The 19,957-nt window shown below is 49.3% G+C and overlaps 1 protein-coding gene across 1 annotated transcript; it reads left to right on the top strand.

The window, feature by feature from the left end:
- The first annotated feature begins 617 nt into the window (after positions 1–617).
- On the top strand, positions 618–17,172 carry LOC140198432 (zinc-binding protein A33-like). The gene is made up of 7 exons (XM_072259522.1): positions 618–1,043; positions 1,712–1,807; positions 4,210–4,443; positions 7,752–7,774; positions 8,303–8,421; positions 9,110–9,262; positions 16,694–17,172. Exons 1-7 carry the CDS (start codon positions 618–620, stop codon positions 17,170–17,172), a joined length of 1,530 nt encoding a protein of 509 aa, XP_072115623.1.
- Positions 17,173–19,957: the final 2,785 nt, after the last annotated feature.

The raw sequence follows: 19,957 nt of genomic DNA, 5'->3' as shown, positions 1-19,957 counted from the left end.
ACCAAGATCACCCTCTGCATCTGCTGCGCTCCAACGAATGAAGTCCCAGCCTGCCCGGTGCCTCCCTATAACTCGGGTCCTCGAGTTACCTTCTGCAGAAGTTGCAGTCCATGGCCCTGATATCTCGCACTACTCTTCTTTCCCTTTTCTGAAGGTCCTCTTCTTCTTACTACCACCTGGCACGAGGTACAGAGGCCTTAGGACCCACACCACCAGGTTCAGGAACAATTTTTACCCTTCAGCCATCTAAAGCCTAAACCAGGATGGATAACTTCAGTCACCGCTACACTGAATTGATTCTGTGACCTACAGACTCACCTTCGAGGACTCTTTACAACTCCAGTTCTCAGTGTTTGTCATTTGTCTTCACATTGTCTTCCTTTGCACATTGGTTATTTATCAGTCTTTATGTACAGTATAGTTTTTCATAAAACTCTTATTTTCTTTAGAGGCCAGCAGGAAAATAAAACCCAAGGTAATAAATGGCAATATATACATACTTTGACAACAAACTTACTGTGAACTTTGACTTTGATTTTGACTCTTATGCCAGCAGAGTGCAGGAGGGAGAGCGCCACACGCCAGAGCCGGAGTTTGGTTTTGGGAGGAGGGTGGCCATGTCGGGCCGGATGCTGGCCGAGGGCCTGACCAGCGAGGTGACCTGCCCCGTGTGCCGGGACCTGTTCCGGGACCCGGTCAGGCTGGAGTGCGAGCACAACTTCTGCCGCTCCTGCATCGGGGGCCTGTGGGGCGAGCTGGAGTCGGGCTTCCGGTGCCCCGAGTGCCGGGAGACCTTCCCCCAGCTCAGGCTCAAGAGCAACCGGCTCCTGGCCAACATCGTGGAGAGGGTTCGGCAGCTGCGGCTCGACACTGGAGGGGTCGGGGCCGGGGCGGTGGGGTGCTCCCTCTGCCCTTGGCATGACGAGAGGCTCAAGCTGTACTGCCAGGATGACCAGGAGGCCCTCTGTGTGGTGTGTGGCGTGTCCAAGGAGCACAAGGACCACCACATTGTGCCCCTCCATGAAGCACAACAGCTCTGCCAGGTGAGAACCCCCTCCTCCCGGATCTGCCCCATCTTTCCCACCTCGCTATTCCCTCCAACTCCTTGTCCCCCTTTCCCAACAGCTTTCTCCCTGCCACCACTACCACCATCTCCTCTTGATCCCTTGACCCTTCTCCAGCCCCTCTGGCCCCCGTCCAAGAACACCTTCCTGCCTCTCCTCCCTTTGGTTCTCTTCTTTCCCCAGCTTGCTTGCCCCCTCTCCTTTTGACACATTGTTCTCAACCCTTCTCCTCTCTCCTTCCTCTCCTCTTGCTCCCATCTTCCTTTCCCTTCTTCTGTTGGTCCCCACCCTTTCTGTCCCTTCCCCATCTCCCCCTTTGCCCCTTCACCCTCTTCATTTTTCCCAAATCCTTCCTGCCCTGGCTTCTCCTCAGCCCCCAGCTGCTGGCCCATTTTTCTTCTCTTGCCCTCTCATTTCCATTTGCCCCTTTTTCTCCTTTGCACCCTCTCATTTTGACCCTTCTCCTTCCCCCCTCACTCCCCTCTCTTCTGCACAGTCTCCACTTTGCCTTTTGCCCCTCCTGCTCTAAAAGCAACGGTGAAACTGATTGGACAAGTGGTTGTCAATTCCCACGGGATCACCGCAAGCCCCAAACCGGTGCCATCAAACCAGGAGACAGGGCCCACTGATGACTGTTTCTCTTGTAGGAGAAACTAAAGAAGTCTTCTACTGAACTGGCGAAGCAGGTCGAGGTATTAAGTGGAATCGAAAGTAGCCAAGAAGAAAAAATTGTGGAACTCAAGGTGATTATTTGAATTTCTTTGTTGTACCATTTATGAAGTGATTCTATTCCACAATGCACCCCCTCCCACTCCCTGCCCAACTGTGGGTATGATTATGGTCCCTGCCCGAGTCAGTAAGGAGAGGGAAGCCTGTGGTCCTGACTTGGTTGGGGTCATGTGCAACACCACACCCAGAGCCACTGGCTGTTGTACCAGTGTAGCAATCGTTGACAAGCTTGGAGGATGCCAAAGCAAACAGTCCAGCGACTGGTACTCAGTATTGATCTCTCCACGACTGCCCACAATAGAAACGCTGGATTTGCCTGTCTCGCACCCAGCTTCGGGTGACGGAGTTGTACCTATGGCCAACTATAGGCACTATGTGTTCCTATTCTAGTCACATTCCCTATCCCTCTGTGCCCTGCTCATTCAGATACCTGTCCAGATGCCTCTTCAATATCATTACTGTTCCTGCCTCCTCTGGCAGCTCATTCTGGGTAACGATGACCTGGTATTTTTACTGTTTAGATCTCCCCTCTCACCTTAAACGCATGTCACCTAGTTTAGGACCCCTCCATCACGGGAAAAGGAATCAGCTAGCTGCATTCAGATTAAATCGCGGAGAAGTAATCACAAAAGGTAGAATATAGTAACAGGCCCTTCGGCCCATAATGTTGTGTAGAACTAATTGAGTTCATTCTTTCAGATTGTCTTTAAACCTCCTCCTCCTCCTCACTACCTCCTCCTCCTCCTCTACCTTCCAGTTTTAGACTCCCCTGCCATATGATTCAGACTGGCTCACTACTCTCTGATCCTCATGACTTTTTAAGCCTCTCAACTCCCTTCACTCCAGGAAAAGCCACCCCAGCCTATAGTCAAACAAGAGAAAATCTGCAGATGCTGGAAATGCAAGCAACACACACAAAATGCTGGAGGAACTCAGCAGGCCGGGCAGCATCTATGGAAGAGAGTAAACAGTTGATGTTTCAGCCCAAATGAATCAGTCTGACCTGCTGAGTTCCTCCAGCATTCTGTGTGTGTTGCCCAAGCTATCCTGATAACTCAAGTTCTCCAGTCTAGGCAACACCTGGCGAATCTCTCCTGCACACTCTCTAAGCTTAATCATGGGCATCTTATTCAAAGTCTTCACCGGCAGGGAGGCCCAGAAAGGTTTGTCACATCGAAACGTACACTCCAAGGATGTACTGAGGGCACCCTTCAATGTGGCCATGTCCCATCAACAGCATAGCATGTCCCTAACTGAGCAGCACACACATCCCTAACCTATACGTCTTTTGGAATGTGGGAGGAAACTGGAGCACCTGGAGGAAATCCACATTGCCACCGGGAGAACAGACAGGCTATTCCCAATGGTGAGGGATTGAACCCAGCTACAATACCATCCCACCCTGATTAGTGAACCAGGAGAGGGATGTCCATGGGCGTCAGGGGTTTATCTCTCTCCCAAAGAGAGGTGGCCGTCAGCTTTCATCTGTCCATTACCCTGGACTGCAGACAGCTCCCTGTGGAGAACCAGGTTGCTGTGGAGCGTGAACAAGACTCTGCCCGATCTCCAGCGTCCCATCACTGACCGGGGAACCCTGCATACCTGGCGAGGGGAAGCTCCCCCATCCATTCTGTCTCCACTCTGCCCCGCATCAGGATCCCAATGCACACCACTCGGGTGTCATCTTGATGCAATAGTCAGCCGAGAGATCCGGGCAGCTCTGTGCCCATCTTGGCTCAGTGCTGGTTTGCCCGCCTGTGTGGTGCCACATTATTAACACAGCTACACACAAATCCACCTTCCCAGGGGGTGACATTGAGGTGTTGAAGGGAAAATGTTGAGTAGACATTGAGGGGGGTATTGAGGAGGGCTGTTGAAGGGGACGGCGTTGAGAGGAAGATGTTGAGGGGAAATAAAGGGAGGAGTATTGAGGAGAGTGTGTTTAGGGGAGAATGAGGGGAGGGGCTTTGGTGGATTAGTACTGTGGGTGGGGTATTGAGAGGGCTGTTGAGGGGGAATGAAGGAATGAGTGTTGGGGTAGGGGAAGAGGGGAAAACATTAAGGGAGGGTATAGAGAGGGGTGCTCAAGTTGGGTGTTGAGTGTAGAATGTTGGAGAATGAGGGGAGGGTTGTTAGGAGAGAGGTATTGAGGCGGATGTTGAGGGGGTGTTGAAGGGGGTGGGTGGTGTTTAAGGGGGGATGTTGAAGCAGATGTTGAAGGGTCACTAGCGACCCTGTGGGGAATGGTTCCTGTGTCCCACCTCATCATTCTGTGGTGCAGGAGAAGGCGGCCACCATGAGGAAGCATGCGAGGAGGGTGTTCAGGGAGGGGTGTTGAGGGCGAGTTTATCCAGCATTGGGAGATTGATCTATGTAATCCGTGCTGTACGTTCCACCCCCTCCCTTCGCTGCACAGGAGAAGGCAGCTGCCCTGAGGAAGCGCATGGTGTCCGAGCTGGACCAGCTACGGCAGTTCCTACAGCGGGAGCAGGAGTGTCTGCTGGACCTGCTACAGGAGGAGGAGGAACGCCTCCTCGGGGAGATGCAGGACATGCTCCACCGCGTCCGTGACCAGAAGACGGCCCTGGAATCCGAGATGGCCAATATCCAGCAGAGGCTAAGCAAGAAGGAGCCAGCCATACTTCTCCAGGTGGGATCCCCGGGAATCTCAGACTATCCCCAGGATGAGTGGATTAGGGAGGGAGCGGCCTTCCTTTCCTCCACAAATTGGATTCAAGAACACTCGTCTGTCTTTGTCTGGTTTGGAGAAACATTGTCTTGTTTCTATGTACATTATATGGTTATAAACAGTGCCTATAAAAAGTATTCACCTCCCACCCCCACCCCTGAAGCTTTTATATTTTAGTATTTTACAACATTAAATCACAGTGGTTTTAATTTGGCTTTTTTTTTTACACTGATCAACAGAAAAAGACTCTTTCATGTCAAAGTGAAAACAGTGATCTAAATTAATTACAAATATAAAAGACAAAATAATTGATTGCATAAGTATTCACCCCCTTCAAGTCAGTATTTAGTAGAATCGCCTTTGGCAGCAATTGCAGCCTTGAGTCTGTGTGGCTGGGTCTCTACCAGCTTTGCACATCTGGACACTGTAATTTTTCCCCATTCTTCTTTACAAAACTGCTCAAGCTCCGTCAGATTGCATAGGGACTGTGAGTGAACAGCCCTTTGCAAGTCCAGGCATAAGTTCTCAGTTAGATTGAAACCTGGACTCTGACTTGGCCACTCCAGGACATTAACTTTGCTGCTTTTAAGCCATTCCTGTGTAGTTCTGACTTTATGCTTGGGGTCATTGTCCTGCTGGAAAACAAATCTTCTCCCAAGTCGCAGTTCTTTTGCAGATTGCATTAGGTTTTCCTCCAGGATTTCCCTGTATTTTGCTACATTCATTTTACTCTCTACCTTCATAATGCAGACACCACCATGCTTCACGGTAGGAATGTTGTGTTTTTGATTCTATGTGGTGTTTGGCTAACGCCAAACATAGCATTTAGTCTGATGGCCAAAAAGCTTAATTTTGGTTTCATCAGACCACAGAACCACAGCTGACTTCAGAGAAAAAAACCCGCCCCAGTGAACCAGCCTCAATAATGCTCTGGAATAGGGACTCCCACTCTCTCTGTGAGAAGAAATCCCTTTGTACTTCGGTTTTAAATGACAGGTTTGCGGGAATACCTTCTTGTAAAGGTAGCTCAGGAATGAGGTGCTGAGGAAGGGTGAAGGGGCTGCCTGAACTTTGGACGGGGCAACTGCTGGATTTTCAGAGTCCTGAAGAGATACACCACAGAAACAGGCCTTTCTCTGATACTTAACATGTATTTTGCATCAGTCGTCTCTGTGGAAGACACCAGCAGTATACCGGAACATGGAGGGTGTCAGAGGCAGAACTGAGGGTACTTGCTATTATTAAGGAGAAGGTGCTCAGGAAGCTGAAAGGCCTGAAAGTAGATAAGATGCCTGAACTAAATAGACTACACGTGAAGGTTCTGAAAGAGGTAGATGGAGAGAATGTGTAGGCATCAGTAGTGATATTTAAAGAATCACTAGATTCTAGAATGGTTCCAGAAGCTGGAAAATTGAAAATATCTCTCCACTCTTTAAGAAGGGAGGGAGGCCGAAGGAAGGAAATTACAGGCCAGTTAGCCTGACTTTAGTGGGTGGGAAGATATCAGACTCTTTTACTAAAGGTGAGGTTTCAGGGTATTTGGGGGCACATGATAAAATAGGCCAGAGTCAGCAAGGTTTCCTTAAGGGGAAGTATTGCCTGACTAATCTGTTGGAATTCTTTGAGAAAATAACAGACAGGATAGACAAAGGAGAGCCAGTGGATGTTCAGAAGGCCTTTGCAAGGTACTGCACAAGATAAGAGCCCATGGTATTACTGGAAAGATATCCACATCAATAGAATTGGCTGACTGGCAGGAGGCAAAGAATGGGGGAGAAAAAGGGACCCATTTCTGATAGGTGCTGGTGACAAATGGTGTTCTGCAGAGGTCAGCGTTGGGACCATTTCTTTTCACATTATCCAAGTCATTGATATATGACAGAATAGATGGCTTTGTAGCCAGGTTTTTGGATGATCCGAAGATAGGTGGAGGGGCAGGTAGTGTTGAGGAAGCAGGGAGTCTGCAGGAGGATTTAGGTAGGGTGAAGAAGTGGCAGATGGAATATAGAGTATGATTGTGAGCTTTGATAGAAGGAATAAAAGCATAGAAAATTCAGAATCAGAGGTGCAATGGGACTTGGGAGTCCTCCTGTAGGATTCCCTAAAGATAAACTTGTAGGTCAAATTGGTGGTAAGGAAGGCAAATGCAATGTTAGCATTCATTTCAAGAAGACTAGAATACAAATATAAGGATATAATGCCAAGGCTTTACAAGGCATTGGTCAGACTGTACCTAGAGTACTGTGAGCCATTCTCAGCCACTTATCCAACAAACGATGTGCTGGTGCTGGCATTAGAGATGGTGCAGAGGAGATTCACAAGAATGAATCCAGGAATGAAAGGGTTAATAGAAGAGGCGTGTTTTATGGCTCTGGGCTTGTACTGACTGGAGTTTAGAAGAATGAAGGTGGATCTCATTGAAACCTATTGAATGTTAAAAAGCCTAAATATAGTGGATATGGAGAGGAAGTTTCCTATAGTGGGTGTGTCCAGTGCCAGAGGGCACAGTCTCAGAATAGAAGGATGTCCCTTGAGAACGGAGATGAGAAGGAATTTACTTAGCCAGAGGGTGGTGAATCTGTGGAATTCATTGCCACAGACTGCTGTGAGAGTCAAGTCATTGGGTATATTTGAAGCGGAGGTTGATAGTTTCTTGATTTGTAAGGGTGTCGAAGGTTACGGAAAGAAGGAAGGAGAGTGGGGTTGAGAGGGATAATAAATCAGCCATGATGGAATGGTTGAGCAGACTCAATGGGCCGAGTGGCCCAATTTTGCTCCTATGGTCAAGCCCTTTCATCCAGGTCCATGCCAATTGTAACCAACTGTTTGCACTAACCCACGCAGCAGCCAATTAGCCCACCAACCCACGCGTCTTTGTGATGTGGGAAAGAAACGGGAGCACTTGGGGGAAACCCACACAGTCAGAGGGAGAACGTGCAAACTCCGCGCAAAGACGGTGCCAGAAGTCAGGATTGAGCCCGGGTCTCCGGAGTGCTGCGAGACAGCGGCTTTAACCGTAGCACCACTGCGCTGCACCGGTGCAACTTTACACTGTGTGTACACGGGTGTGTTGAGCCTGAGTGTGTTGGGGGTTCGTGGGTAGGCACACATCCTATATGTGTGTTGGGGGAGGGGGGAGAACACTGTAGATAATTTCTAGGGGAGGGGGCAGTGCTCCACTCAACCCAGCACATCAGTGCGCTGGTCGAGGGGCCGAGAGTTCTGCGTTACTGACACTGATGTCTGTCCCTCCCCTTCCTCTCTTGCAGGATGTCAAAGAGCTGACAGAAAGGTAAGGTGCTGGGCTGGGAATCACACACACTCACACACCACGTAGCAAATCTTTGCATCATGCCCAGTCAAACATTTAGAAACACACTCTTGCATTGTGCAAATGAAAATGTGCAGACATGCACACACTAACATACATTCTGCATGCACAAACACACACACAGACACTGAAGATGCTCCACAGATACAGATAACAAGACCACATTTACACCCAAAGACCACCCACTGTTCACATCTACAGAGACGTGCACAGAATGTACAGTCATGCACACACACACACACACTCATTCACAAACAGAGATACACACTCACAGACATACACACATACAGAGACACACACAGACATAACCATAGACACTTCACACACACACACCCACAGAGACAGACAGACTCTCACACAAACACATGCCAACAGATGGGCGGGCAGACACACACGGCAAGCTCTACGGTAATCTCTGATGAGAAGTCTCCTCAGAAAGGTATAGCAGGGGACGTACAGTGACCACGCTGTCCTCTGCCTCCCTGACAGGGTGAAGCAGGGTACATCAGAGTGGGAAGTGGTCTCAGTGACCAAGATGAACATCGGCCCCTTTCAAGGCCCACTGCAGTACGCAGTATGGAAGAGGATGAGGGACATCATCAGCCCAGGTGAGTGCCTCTCTCCACTAATTCACAACTCAGAGCCTGATTTCCCCCCCCCAAACACACACACACACACACACACACACACACACAGAATCAGAACTGAAAACGCAGTCTGCTCCACATACACGGACCTCAACACCCATGTGCTATCACACACACATTCAAACACACTCGGTTGCACCACTCTCCCACAAGAACAAACAATAACATGTGGTTTGAACTGTAATCATTGTGGCAGAGACATTTCTCAGCACGAATCATTGATACCTGCCTTCGTACCCGAGTCATAGGCCCGTAGAACATATGAAATTGTGAAAGGGATGGATAAGATAGGGGCAGGAAAGTTGTTTCTACTGGTAAGTGAGAAGAGAACTGGGGGACATCGCCCCAAGATTCGAGGGAGTAGACCTGGATGGAAATGGTGAGAAACTGCCTTTCCCAGAGAGTAGTGAATCTGTGGAATTCTCTACCCGGTGAAGCAGAAGAGACTAACTCATTAAATATATTTAAAGACACTGTTAGTTGCATTTTTGCGCAGCAGGAGAATTAAAGGTCATGGAGAAGGGCAGAAAGGTGGAGCTGTCAGGCCCAGGGCAGCCACGGTCATGCTGAATGTCAGAGCAGGATGGATGTGCCAGCTGGCTGGCCCCTGCCCCTGTTTCTTGTGTAAAACCACACGGTCGTGACGCAGAGGCCAGCGTGCTGGAGCGCTGCTCTCCGGCTTGTGAGCATTTCAGCCAGCAGCCTGCAGCTGACTGCGGCAGCAAGTGGCGAGAGGGCCTTCGCTCAAACACTGTGCATGGGTGTAAGCGCAACATCAGCAGCCCAGGAGCTGATATTGAAAGTACGAGAGGGCGTGGCAGCGAGCTGTGGTCAGCCGCACAGAGAGTTGGCCAGGCCTAGAAAGGGACTCCCTCCAGCTCACTGCAAAGTTCCAGGGTTGAAGGGGCAGAATCATAATCTTGGTTTGCATTTGCTTCGGATTACAATGTGAGTGAGCGTGAGAGTGATACAGCAGGGAAACAGGCCATTCAGCCCATCAACCATTCACTTACTCTGATCCCACTTTATTCTCCCCACATTCCCATCAGCTCCCTCCAGGCTCTACCCCTCAGCCGCACACTGGGGATAATTTACAGCAGCCGGTTAACCCACTGACACGTACGGCTTTGGGGTGTGGGAGGAAAGCCGAGGTAAACCCTCATGATGCAAATGCCACACACGGACAGCACCGGAGGTCGGGATCGAACCAGGGTCTCTGGAGCTGGGAGGTAGTGGTTCTGCTAGGAGAGGGAGAGGGAGAGACTGTGACTATGTCGGTGCATGTCTGTGTGGTGGGGCCGGATCTGTAATAGTCCTCCCCTCCCTCCCCAGTATGACAGTGACTGCTGGACTGGCAAACTAACGATCCAGTGGCCATTCAAATCCCACCCTCTGCAGTTAAAATGGTGTTGCACAGTCCCATCTGAGCAGCAAACCCCTACAGAGGAGGAGGTTTGGTCTTCTGCCCCGCTCTGGTGAGTTTCGCATTGTTAAAGGGCAATTAGGGGGTGGATTGTAAATGCTTCATTGCCAGTGATATCCCATGTTCCACTAAATCGCCTCAACCTTCATCGAGTCATAGAGTTACCACAGGACTGAAACGGCCCTTTGTGACATCTCATCCCTGCTGACCAAGCTGCCTATCTAAGCTGGTCCTGTTTGACTGCACTTGGCCCGTATCCCTCTCGGGTTTCGGTGGGATACGGGAAGAAGGCAGGAGAATGGATTTGAGAGATAAAAAAAATCAGCCATCATCGAATAGCAGAGCAGACTCGATGGGCGAAATGGCCTACTCTGCTGGAGGAACACAGCAGGCCAGGCAGCATCTGTGGAAAACAGTAAACAATCAATGTTTCAGGCCGAGACCCCCACGACCAATCAGGACCCCTATCAGTTCTTCCGGGTGAGGCAGCGCTTCACCTGTGAACCTGTTGGGGTCATCTGCTGTAACTGGTGCTCTTGGCCTCCCGTATATCGGTGAGACCTAATGTAGATTAGGAGTCTGCTTTGCTGAGCACCTTCATCCACCACTAAAAGCGGGATCTTCCAATGGCCACCCTTTTAACTTCTACTTCCCATTCCGATATGTCAGTCCATGGCCTCCTCTACTGCCACAATGAGGCCACACTCAGGTTAGAGGAGCAACACCTTATTTTCGGTTTCGGTAGCTTCCAACCTCATGCTATGAACATCAATTTCTCGAACTTCTGGTAATGCCGCAACACCCCCCCCCCCCACTTCACCATCCCCCATTTCTATTTCCCTTTCATCTAATCTCCTTACTGCCCATCACCTTTTTCTGGTGCTCCTCCCCTTTCCCTTTCCCCCATGTCCTTCTGTCCTCTCCTGTCAGATTCCTCCTTCCACAGCCCTTCATCTCTTTCACCAATCGACTTCCCAGCCCTTTAGTTCACCCCTCCCCTTCCCAGTTTCACCTATCACCACCTTGTACTTCCTCCTCCTCTCCCCCCACCTTCTTAACCTGACTTTCTTCCTCTCCAGTCCCGATAAAGGGTCTCGGCTCGAAACTTTGACTGTTTACTCTTTGATGCAGCCTGGCCTGCTGAGTTCCTCTAGCATTTTGTGCTTATTGCTTTGGATTTCCAGCATCTATGGATTTTCTTGAGTTTGTATTCTGTTCCTATGTCTTTTCTGTCCTAGTTCCTGTTAAATGTTGTTACCTGCTTCCATAAACCCACCAGCCTCTGTGTGAAAACGTTGCCCTTTGGGTCTCCTTTAAATCTTTCCCTTCGCACCTTAAGTCTAAGCCTGCCAGTTCTAGACTCGTCTCCCCTGGGGAAAAGACTGTGACCATCCATCTTGTCTATACTCGTGGTTTTAGAAACTCTATAAGGTCACCCATTTGCCCCCTCTTATCGAGGAGAATACACTCCCAGCCTCACTCTCCTCATCATACAAGCCCTCTAGCCCCAGTAACACCCTGTTGAATCTTTTCAATGTGAGACTTTCAGCAAATGTCATTTTCAAAGAGATGGCCCATTTGGATGGCACAGTGGAGTAGTGGTTTAAAGTCTGTCATGAGTCTTGTGGCCCATCAGGCCGGTGCTTATGCTGGTTTCCGTGGCGTGAAGTGACCGAGAGTACGAGACTCCCCCCCCCCCCCCCGATAGGACGCCAGTCTATCACGAGGTTAACCCCCAGCGTTTTTGCCGGTACCCATTCTCAGCTGGGTAGACTGGAGCATTGTGTGGTTAAGTGCCTTGCTCAAGGACACACACGCTGCCTCGGCCGAGGCTTGAACTCAAGACCTTCAGATCGCTAGTCCAACGCCCTAACCACTTGGCCACGTGCCACACGGAGTAGTGGTTAGCTAACACTATTACAGAGCCAGAGAGCTGGGTTTAGTGCTGCTACTCTCCGTAAGGAGTCTGTACATTCTCCCCAAATCCGTGGGTTTCCTCCAGGTGAACAGAGAACAAAGAGCACTATAGCACAGTACAGGACCTTTGGCCCCTGATGTTGCTCTGACCTTTAAACCAGCTCCAAGATCAAACTAACCCTTTCCTCCTACAAAACCCTCCATTTTTCTATCACCATGTAACTACCTGAGAGTTTCTTAATGACCCTAAAGTATCTGCCTGTTCCATCATCCCTGGCGGGATGTTCCACGCACCTACCACTTTCTGTGTGTAAAAAAAACTATTCTGACATTCCATCTATACTTTCCTCCAAGCACCTTAAAATTATGCCCCCTTGTATTTTCCGTACTGCCCTGGGGGGCAAAAAGTCTCTGGTTATCCACTTGATCTGTGCTTCTTATCATCTGACGCGCCCCTACCAGTCACCTCCCATCATCCTTTGCTCCGCTTTACTCCCACTTGCCAAAGGTGAATGGGCCACAGGGTGTAACAGGACAGTGCAGGGCCATTGGGATGGAAGGACCTGATACTGTGCTGTTTCTCAAATGAACAAATCTGTCAGCTCCACTGCTACACCCATCACCCACCACCCCCTACCTCACCATCACGAGGGAAGCTCCCTCTGCCTCTGGCAAGCGAGATGCAGGGGAGGAGAGGAGCTGAGTGGTGAACAGCAGATCAGGGTTGTTGCCGTTACAGTCTGTGGCTAACCTCACCTCCCTCACTTTCTCCACCACCACACCGACATTTGCAAGCCCTCCCTGTGCAGTAAACAGCAGCCACAGCTGCGGTTACCACCTGCGAGATGATGTTCTGCACAGTTGTGCTGGAGACGTCAGAGCGGAGAGCTAGTCCTTTTTAAGCCTTGGCAGTATCAAAGAGTCACTTCCTGGCACTGTCACTTGCTGAACCCGGTGCACCGGCAAGCATTTTAAAAGCACAAGAGATGCCAGAAGTCCAGAGTGACAGGCACAAAATGCTGGAGGGACCCAGCAGGTTAGGCAACATCCATGGAGGAGAATAAAAAGTCGATGTTTCGGGCCAAGACCCTTCGTCAGGACTGGAAAGGAAGGGGCATAAAGCCAGAATAAGGAGGTGGAGGGAGGGGTAGGAGTACCAGCTGGCAGATGATAGGTGAAGCCGGGTGAGGGAGAAGGTGGGTGGGTGGTCGGGGAGGCGGGATAAAGTGAGAAGGGAGCTGGCGAGAGTTCAGGAGGAGGAACCTGATAGGAGAGGAGAGGGGACCGTGGGAGAAAGGAGAGGAGAAGGGACACTAGAGGGAGGTGAGGAGAAGAGAAGGGCTAGCAGGAGAGCCAGAGAAAGGTGATGGGCAGGTCAGGAGAAGAGAAGGGATAAAGGGGTAAGAGTGGAGAGAGAATGGGAAATGATAAAAGAGAGGGGTAAGTTGGAGAAATTGACGTTCACGTCAGGTTGGAGACTACCTGGTCAGAATATGAGGTGTTGTTCCTCCACCCTGAGAGTGGCTTTATTGCGGCAGTAGAGGAGGCCATAGACCGACGTGTTGTTCCATTGCCTGTGGGTCTGCAGTCAGATCACAGAACATACGTACAACAGTACAGCACAGGAATGGGCTCTTCAGTCTGCCAAACATGATGGCGAATTAAAATAAATCTCTTCAGCCTGCACATGGTCCGTATCTCTCTATTCCCTGTGTATTAATATTCACTAAACTCCACTAACATATCTGTTTCTACCACCATCTCTATGGACCCACCACTCTCAGCGTAAACAAACTTTCTCCCCTCGCCTTAAATTCATGTCTGCTAGCATTTAACACTCCGAAGTTGAGAAAAAGATTCTGTCTACAATATTGGTGCCTCTCATAATTTTATAAACTTCCATCAGGTCTCCCCTCTGACACTCCAGAGAAAACCCAAATTTGACCAACCTCTCCTTATAACTTTAATCCAGGCAGCATCCTGGCAAACCTTTTACAGAACTTCTACACCTTCCTATAATGTGGCAACCAGAATTAAAGAATACTCCAAATGTGGTCTGAGCAGTTTTACCTGACTTGTTCACTCTTATACTCAGTGCCCTGGCCAGTGAAGGAAAGTCTGCCTTATGCCTTCTTTACCAGCCTATCTAATACATTGGCACTTTCACAGAAATGCAGATTTGGAACCCAAGATCCGATGGTACATCAAAGCTGTTAAGGGTCCTGTCTTTATTTGTATACTTTCCCCTAACAATTGACCTCACATTATATTCTATCTGGGTGGCCTACATCCTGATGGCATGAACATCGATTTCTCGAACTTCCGGTAATTGCCACCCCCCCCCCACCATTCCCCATTCCTGTTTCCTTCTCTCACCTTATCTCCTTACCTGTCCATCACCTCCCTCCGGTGTTCCTCCCCCTTCTCTTTCTTCCATGGCCCTCTGTCCTCTCCTATCAGATTCCCCCTTCTCCAGTCCTTTATCTCTTTCACAAATCAACTTTCCAGCTCTTTATTTCACCGCTCCCCCTGTCCCGGTTTCACCTATTACCTACTTCCTTCTACTTCTTCCTCCCCTCCCCCCAGCTTCCTACTCTGATTTCTCCTCCTTTTTTTCCCAGGCCCTGATGAAGGGTCTCGGCCCAAAACGTCGACTGTACTCTTTTCCATAGATGCTGCCTGATCTGCTGAGTTCCTCCAGCATTTTGTGCGTGCTGCTTTAAGCAAGTTGAGATCCGTAGGGTCCCAACTTACTGAAGGGGGAGTGTCGCTGCCTCTCAGCTTCAGAGCCCCTGATTCAATCCCAGCCCCGTGTGGGTGTGGAGTTTGCACGTTTCTCCTGTGTCTATGTGGGTTTCCCCAGTTCCTCTGGTTTCCTCCCACATCCCAATGATGGGTTAACAGGCCTCTGCAAATCGCCCCTGAGGGGTGGAATTTGGGGGTAATTGATGGGAATTCGGGGGAGATAAAATCAATTAGTGTAAATAGGTGGTGAATAGTCGGCATGGACTCGAAGGGCCAAAGGGCCTGTTTCTGTGAGTGTTTGGTTTTGTAACTGTTGGAACAGGGGATCGGCTGATCCCACTGGTCTGAACTCCCTTTGGGGGGGGGGGGGCGGATTCCCATCTGTCTGTTTGACTTCGGGCTGTTCCACAGTCTGTCCCTGGAAGTTTATTGTTTCACCAGAAGCAGGCCCAGAGAACAGCTAGAGTACTGCAAGAATAGAGCTGCTGGCTGCTGACCTGGGTTTGATCCTGACCTCTGGTGCCGTCAATGTGTGGAGTTTGCACGTTCTCCCAGTGCTTCCCCTGGGTGGTCGCATTTACTCCCACATTTTAAAGGCGTGTGGTTCAGTGGGTTAATTGTTGCGGTAATTTGTCCCTTGGGTGAACGAGAACAACTTCTTCCAGAGTGATTGGAATTCTCTGTCTTGGCACAGCCCCAGAGAGTACTGAATGGAATGAGGCCCTTCAGCCCACTGGGTCTATGCTGACCATCAACAATTGATCCCATTTTATTCTTCCTCACATTCTCGTCAAATCCCCCCAGATTCTATTCCTCACCCGCACTCTGGGGGGGGAAGGTTCACAGAGGCGTATGAGGGGTAAGATAATGTGAATGGTCACAGTATTTTTCCCAGGGTTGGAAATCGAAAACCTAGAGGACATAGGTTTAAAGTGGGAGGGCCTTTGGGATAACTTTTCACTCAGAGGGTGGTGTGTGTATGGAACCAACTGCCGGGGAAGAGGCAGCGATGGGTATAATTACAATGCTTTGCACAGGTACATGGATAGGAACAGTTTAGAGGGTTATGGGCCAAATGCAGGCAAATAGGACTAGCTCAGATAGTCATCAGGTTTGGTATGGACAATTTGGGCTGAAGGGCTTGTTTCTGTGTGACTCAGTGATGCTTTGTGATTATGTCCTCCCCTGTGCCTGAAATGTTTCCACCAACCACCCTGGGTGCTATCTCATGCTGCTGAAGTTACAAATATCAAGAACAACACACAAAATGCTGGAAGAACTCAGCTGGTCAGGCAGCATCTATGGAGGGAAAATGAACAGTGGACAGTTTGGGCTGAGACCCTTTCTCAGGACTGGAAAAGAAGGGGGCAGTAGCCAAAATAAGAGGCTTGGGTTGGGGGAGGGGAAGGAGCACAAGCTGGCAGATAATTGGTGAGACCAGATGAGGGGAAGGTGAATCACTGGGGGAGGGAGGATGAAAGGGAATGATGTGGGGAGCTAGGAGCTGGTAGGTGAAAGAGGCGAAGGGCTGAAGAAGGGGGTCTGATAGGTGAGGACAGTAGGCCATGGAAGAAAGGGAAGGAGGCAGGAACTGGAGGGAGGTGATGGGCAGTTCATGAAGTTGGGAAAGTGGAAGAGAAGGGGTGAGAGGGCCACCACAATAAAAGAAAACAGATTGGATGGGGAGGGGAAAAAGAAAAAATGAGGGGTGCTTATCAGAAGTTGGAGAAATTGATGTTCATGCCATTAAATTAGAAAATACCGAGCTGGAGTATACAACTCCAACTTGGGCTCATTCTACAGTAGACGAGTCCAACACATCATCTTTTCCAATCCTGATGGAGAGTCTCAGTCCAAAATGTCAACTGTTCATTTCCTTCCACAGATGCTGCCTGACCTGCTGAGTTCTTCCAGCATTCTGTGTGAGTTAATGCTGTATCACACAGTCCATAATGTTGTGCTGAGTTTCTAACCTACTCCACAATTAATCTAACTCTTTCCTCCTACACAGCCCATAAATCTATAGTTTTCTTTCATCCATGTACTTACCCAAGAGTCTTCTCAATTTACCCAAAGTTCAAGCCTCTACCACCATCTGTGACTGTGCCTCGCTCAGGGACTGATCCTGTCTTTCTCGCCTTCTCGCAGTGCCAGCCCCATTGACGCTGGACCCGGGCTCTGCCAACCCATACCTGGTCCTGTCGGAGGATCTCACCGCCGCCAGGTACTCCTACGCATCGCAGCAGCTCCCCGAGAACCTGGAGCGCTTCAACTTCTGTGCCTGTGTCCTGGCCTCCGAGGGTTTCACCTCCGGCCAACACTACTGGGAGGTGGAGGTGGGTGACCAGCCAGACTGGGACGTGGGGGTGGCCGCTGAGTCCATCGACCGTGAGGGCTGGATCATCCTGACGCCCGAAAACGGCTTCTGGACCTTCGGCCACGTGCAGCACCCTAGGATCGGCGTCTACCTGGACCATGAGGCGGGTCAGGTGTCCTTCTACCGGGCAGACGATATGGTGCACCTCCACACCTACGTTGACACCTTCAACGAGCGCCTCTTCCCCTTCTTCTACCCAAGCGCTGACTCCAACGCCCAGCCCCTGAAGATCTGTCACCTGCACATCTGAAGGCTGGGGGGAGAGGGGGGTTGGGGACTAATGGATGAGGGAATTGGTTACTGGCCACTGTGATTGCAACAGGAGCACATTGCCTGATGCAGTTTTGTGGGGGTGGGGGGGGTTTGTGGGTGGGGTGAAGACCCAACTGAGGTGGAAGTGATATGCAACAAAGCACCCATCCCTCTTCACTCCTTGGAAAGTTGAGAGTGAACTGCAGCCTCCAAATGCCAAAGAGCTCAATATTCCATATAAAGCCTGCACAAGTTAAACATCAGAATCATAGACCATAGATATAGGAGCGTAATTAGGCTATTTGGCCCATCGAGTCTGTATTGCATTCCGTCGTGGCTGACATTTTTTCCCAATTCCCATTCTCCTGCTTTCAATCCCTTTTACCAATCAATGTTCCCAATGACTTGGTCTCCACAGCCCTCTGTGGCAACAAATTCCATAGATTCAGCACCTCTGACTGAAGAAATCCCACCTCATCTCAGTTCTAAAGGAACCTCCTTTATTCTAAGACTGTACACTCGGATTCTCGACTCTCCCATTAATGAAAACATCCTCTCCACATTCACCCTCTCCAGCCCTTTTGGTATCTGGTGGATTTCAAAAAGATCCCCACCCCATCCTTCTGAATGCTATCAAGTGCAGGTCTAGAGCCATTAAAAGCTCCCCATACATTAACCTTTCATCCCCAGATCACTCTTATGAACCTCCTTGGGATCAGCTCTAGGGTCAGCACTTTCTTCCTTAGATATAGGGACCAAAATTGCTCTCAATCTGACCAACACTTTATAATGCCTCAGCAGAACATCCTTGCTTTTATTTCCTGGTCCACTCCAACTGAACGCTACCTTCACATTGCCTTCCTTCCTACTAACTTAACCTGCAAGTTAACCTTGTAGGAATCCTGAACAGGTCCCTCAGCACCTCTGATTTCTGAATTCTCTTTCCATTTAGAAAATTGTCTATGGTTTTACTCTTCCTCTTAAAGAGCCTAATTCCACACTTCCCTACACTGTCTTCCACTGTTTACTCACTCTCGTAACCTGTCCAATTCCTTCTGCAGACTCCTTGCTTCTGTGGTACCATGTTCTTCCATGGATAACAGCAATCCAAATGTTTTTATTTTCCTTGACGATCCCATTACTCTGTTTCCAATGCCAGTGTTTTAATTCCAGATCCACCTCATTTGGTCCTGGACTCCCTGGCCATCAGGAATTTCTTCTCTGCCTCGAACTTGCCCCATCCTGCCAGAAATTAGTGGGATTCTGTAACTGTCATGGGGTATAGAATTACACAGGCCCTTTATGGAAAAAGCCCGTTTTCCCCAATTGGTTCATGCTGAACAAGTTGCCTAAACAAGCCAATGTTATGTTAGGGTAGGAGTGGGAAGATTTATTATGTGTCACGAATAAGACCATAAGGTAAAGGAGCAGAATTAGGCCATTTGGCCCATTGAGTCTGTTCCACAATTTCCCTCTCAGCCCCAGTCTCCTGCCTTCTCCTCGTGTCCCTTCATGCCCTGACTATTCAAGAATCTATCAACCTCTGCCTTAAATATACCCAATGATCTGGCCTCTACAGCTGCCCGTGGCAACGAATACCACAGATTCACCACTCTCTGGCTAAAGAAATTCCTTCTCATCTCCATTCTAAATGGATGTCCCACTATTTTGAGGCTGTGTACTCTGGCCTTGGATACTCCCACTATAGGAAACATGCTCTCCAAATCTACTCTGTCAAGGCCTTTCGACGTTCAATAGGTTTCAATGACATTTCCCCTCCATTCTTCTGAATTTTAGTGAGTACAGGCCCAGAGCCATTAAACACTCCTCATATGATAAGCTTTTCAATTTCGGAAGCATTTGTGTGAACTTCCTGTGAATACTGCCCAGTGTCAGCACATCCTTTCTAAGATAAGAGGCCCAAAGTTGCTCCCAGTACAGCAAGTGAGGCCTCACCAGCCTAGTCCACCCACCTGGCAGCCAACTCCACCCACCCATCACCTTCTTTGTGATAACCCTGCTCGTCAGATTCCCTTTAAATCTTTCCTAGCTCACCTTAAAGCCACGCCCTCCAATTTAGACTCTCCTACCTTGTGAGAAAAGCCAGTGAAACAGATCTGGAATGAAAAAGCCAGCATCAGGAACAAAATAACAGGATTGTTAATGGGCAAAAATCACATGATTTCTATAAGTCTCCCTAAAGTCTCCCCTCAGCCTCCTAAAGGGGCAATTAAGGTTGGGCATCAAATGCCAGCAGCATTTTGTGAGCATTTACCCGTTTTCCAACTGGAAACCTCTGCAGCTTCTGCCTTGTGAGCTGTGCCCCTCAAACTAGCTCCAAAGTCCCCATCCCTGTCAGGCCCACCTCTCCCTTCTCTCCCTTCACTTCTGCCCCTCCATCTTGTCCCTGTTCCCCTTGGTGGGTCTGTCCTGCTCTCTTGATGGAATAAGACAGCACGGAAAACATGGTTATTGCCACTGGCTGTGGATTACGGTGACCTATGGCGGTGAACCGTGACCATAGCAACAAACAAGAGTCTTCACTTAACCTGTTGCAAAGTCTATAGTCTGCATGTGGAATTGCAAACAATAAGTCAAGTGTTAATTGCCTCAGCTGTAAGAATACCTTGCACATGGTGGTTTGAAGAATTCTGTGGCATTTCCAAAGGAATATTTCTCAATAAAATGTTTGTTTTATGTACAAATGCGAGTTTTTTCTTTCATGGCAGGCCAAAGTGACTGTTACTGGAAGCAATGCTGATTGGATAACCAGAGCTGCCTCT

The sequence above is a fragment of the Mobula birostris genome, chromosome 5 (genome assembly GCF_030028105.1).
Source record: "Mobula birostris isolate sMobBir1 chromosome 5, sMobBir1.hap1, whole genome shotgun sequence".
NCBI classification, from domain to species: domain Eukaryota; kingdom Metazoa; phylum Chordata; class Chondrichthyes; order Myliobatiformes; family Myliobatidae; genus Mobula; species Mobula birostris.
The sequence above is the reverse complement of the archived record's forward strand: the minus strand, read 5'-3'. Positions and strand labels throughout refer to the sequence as shown.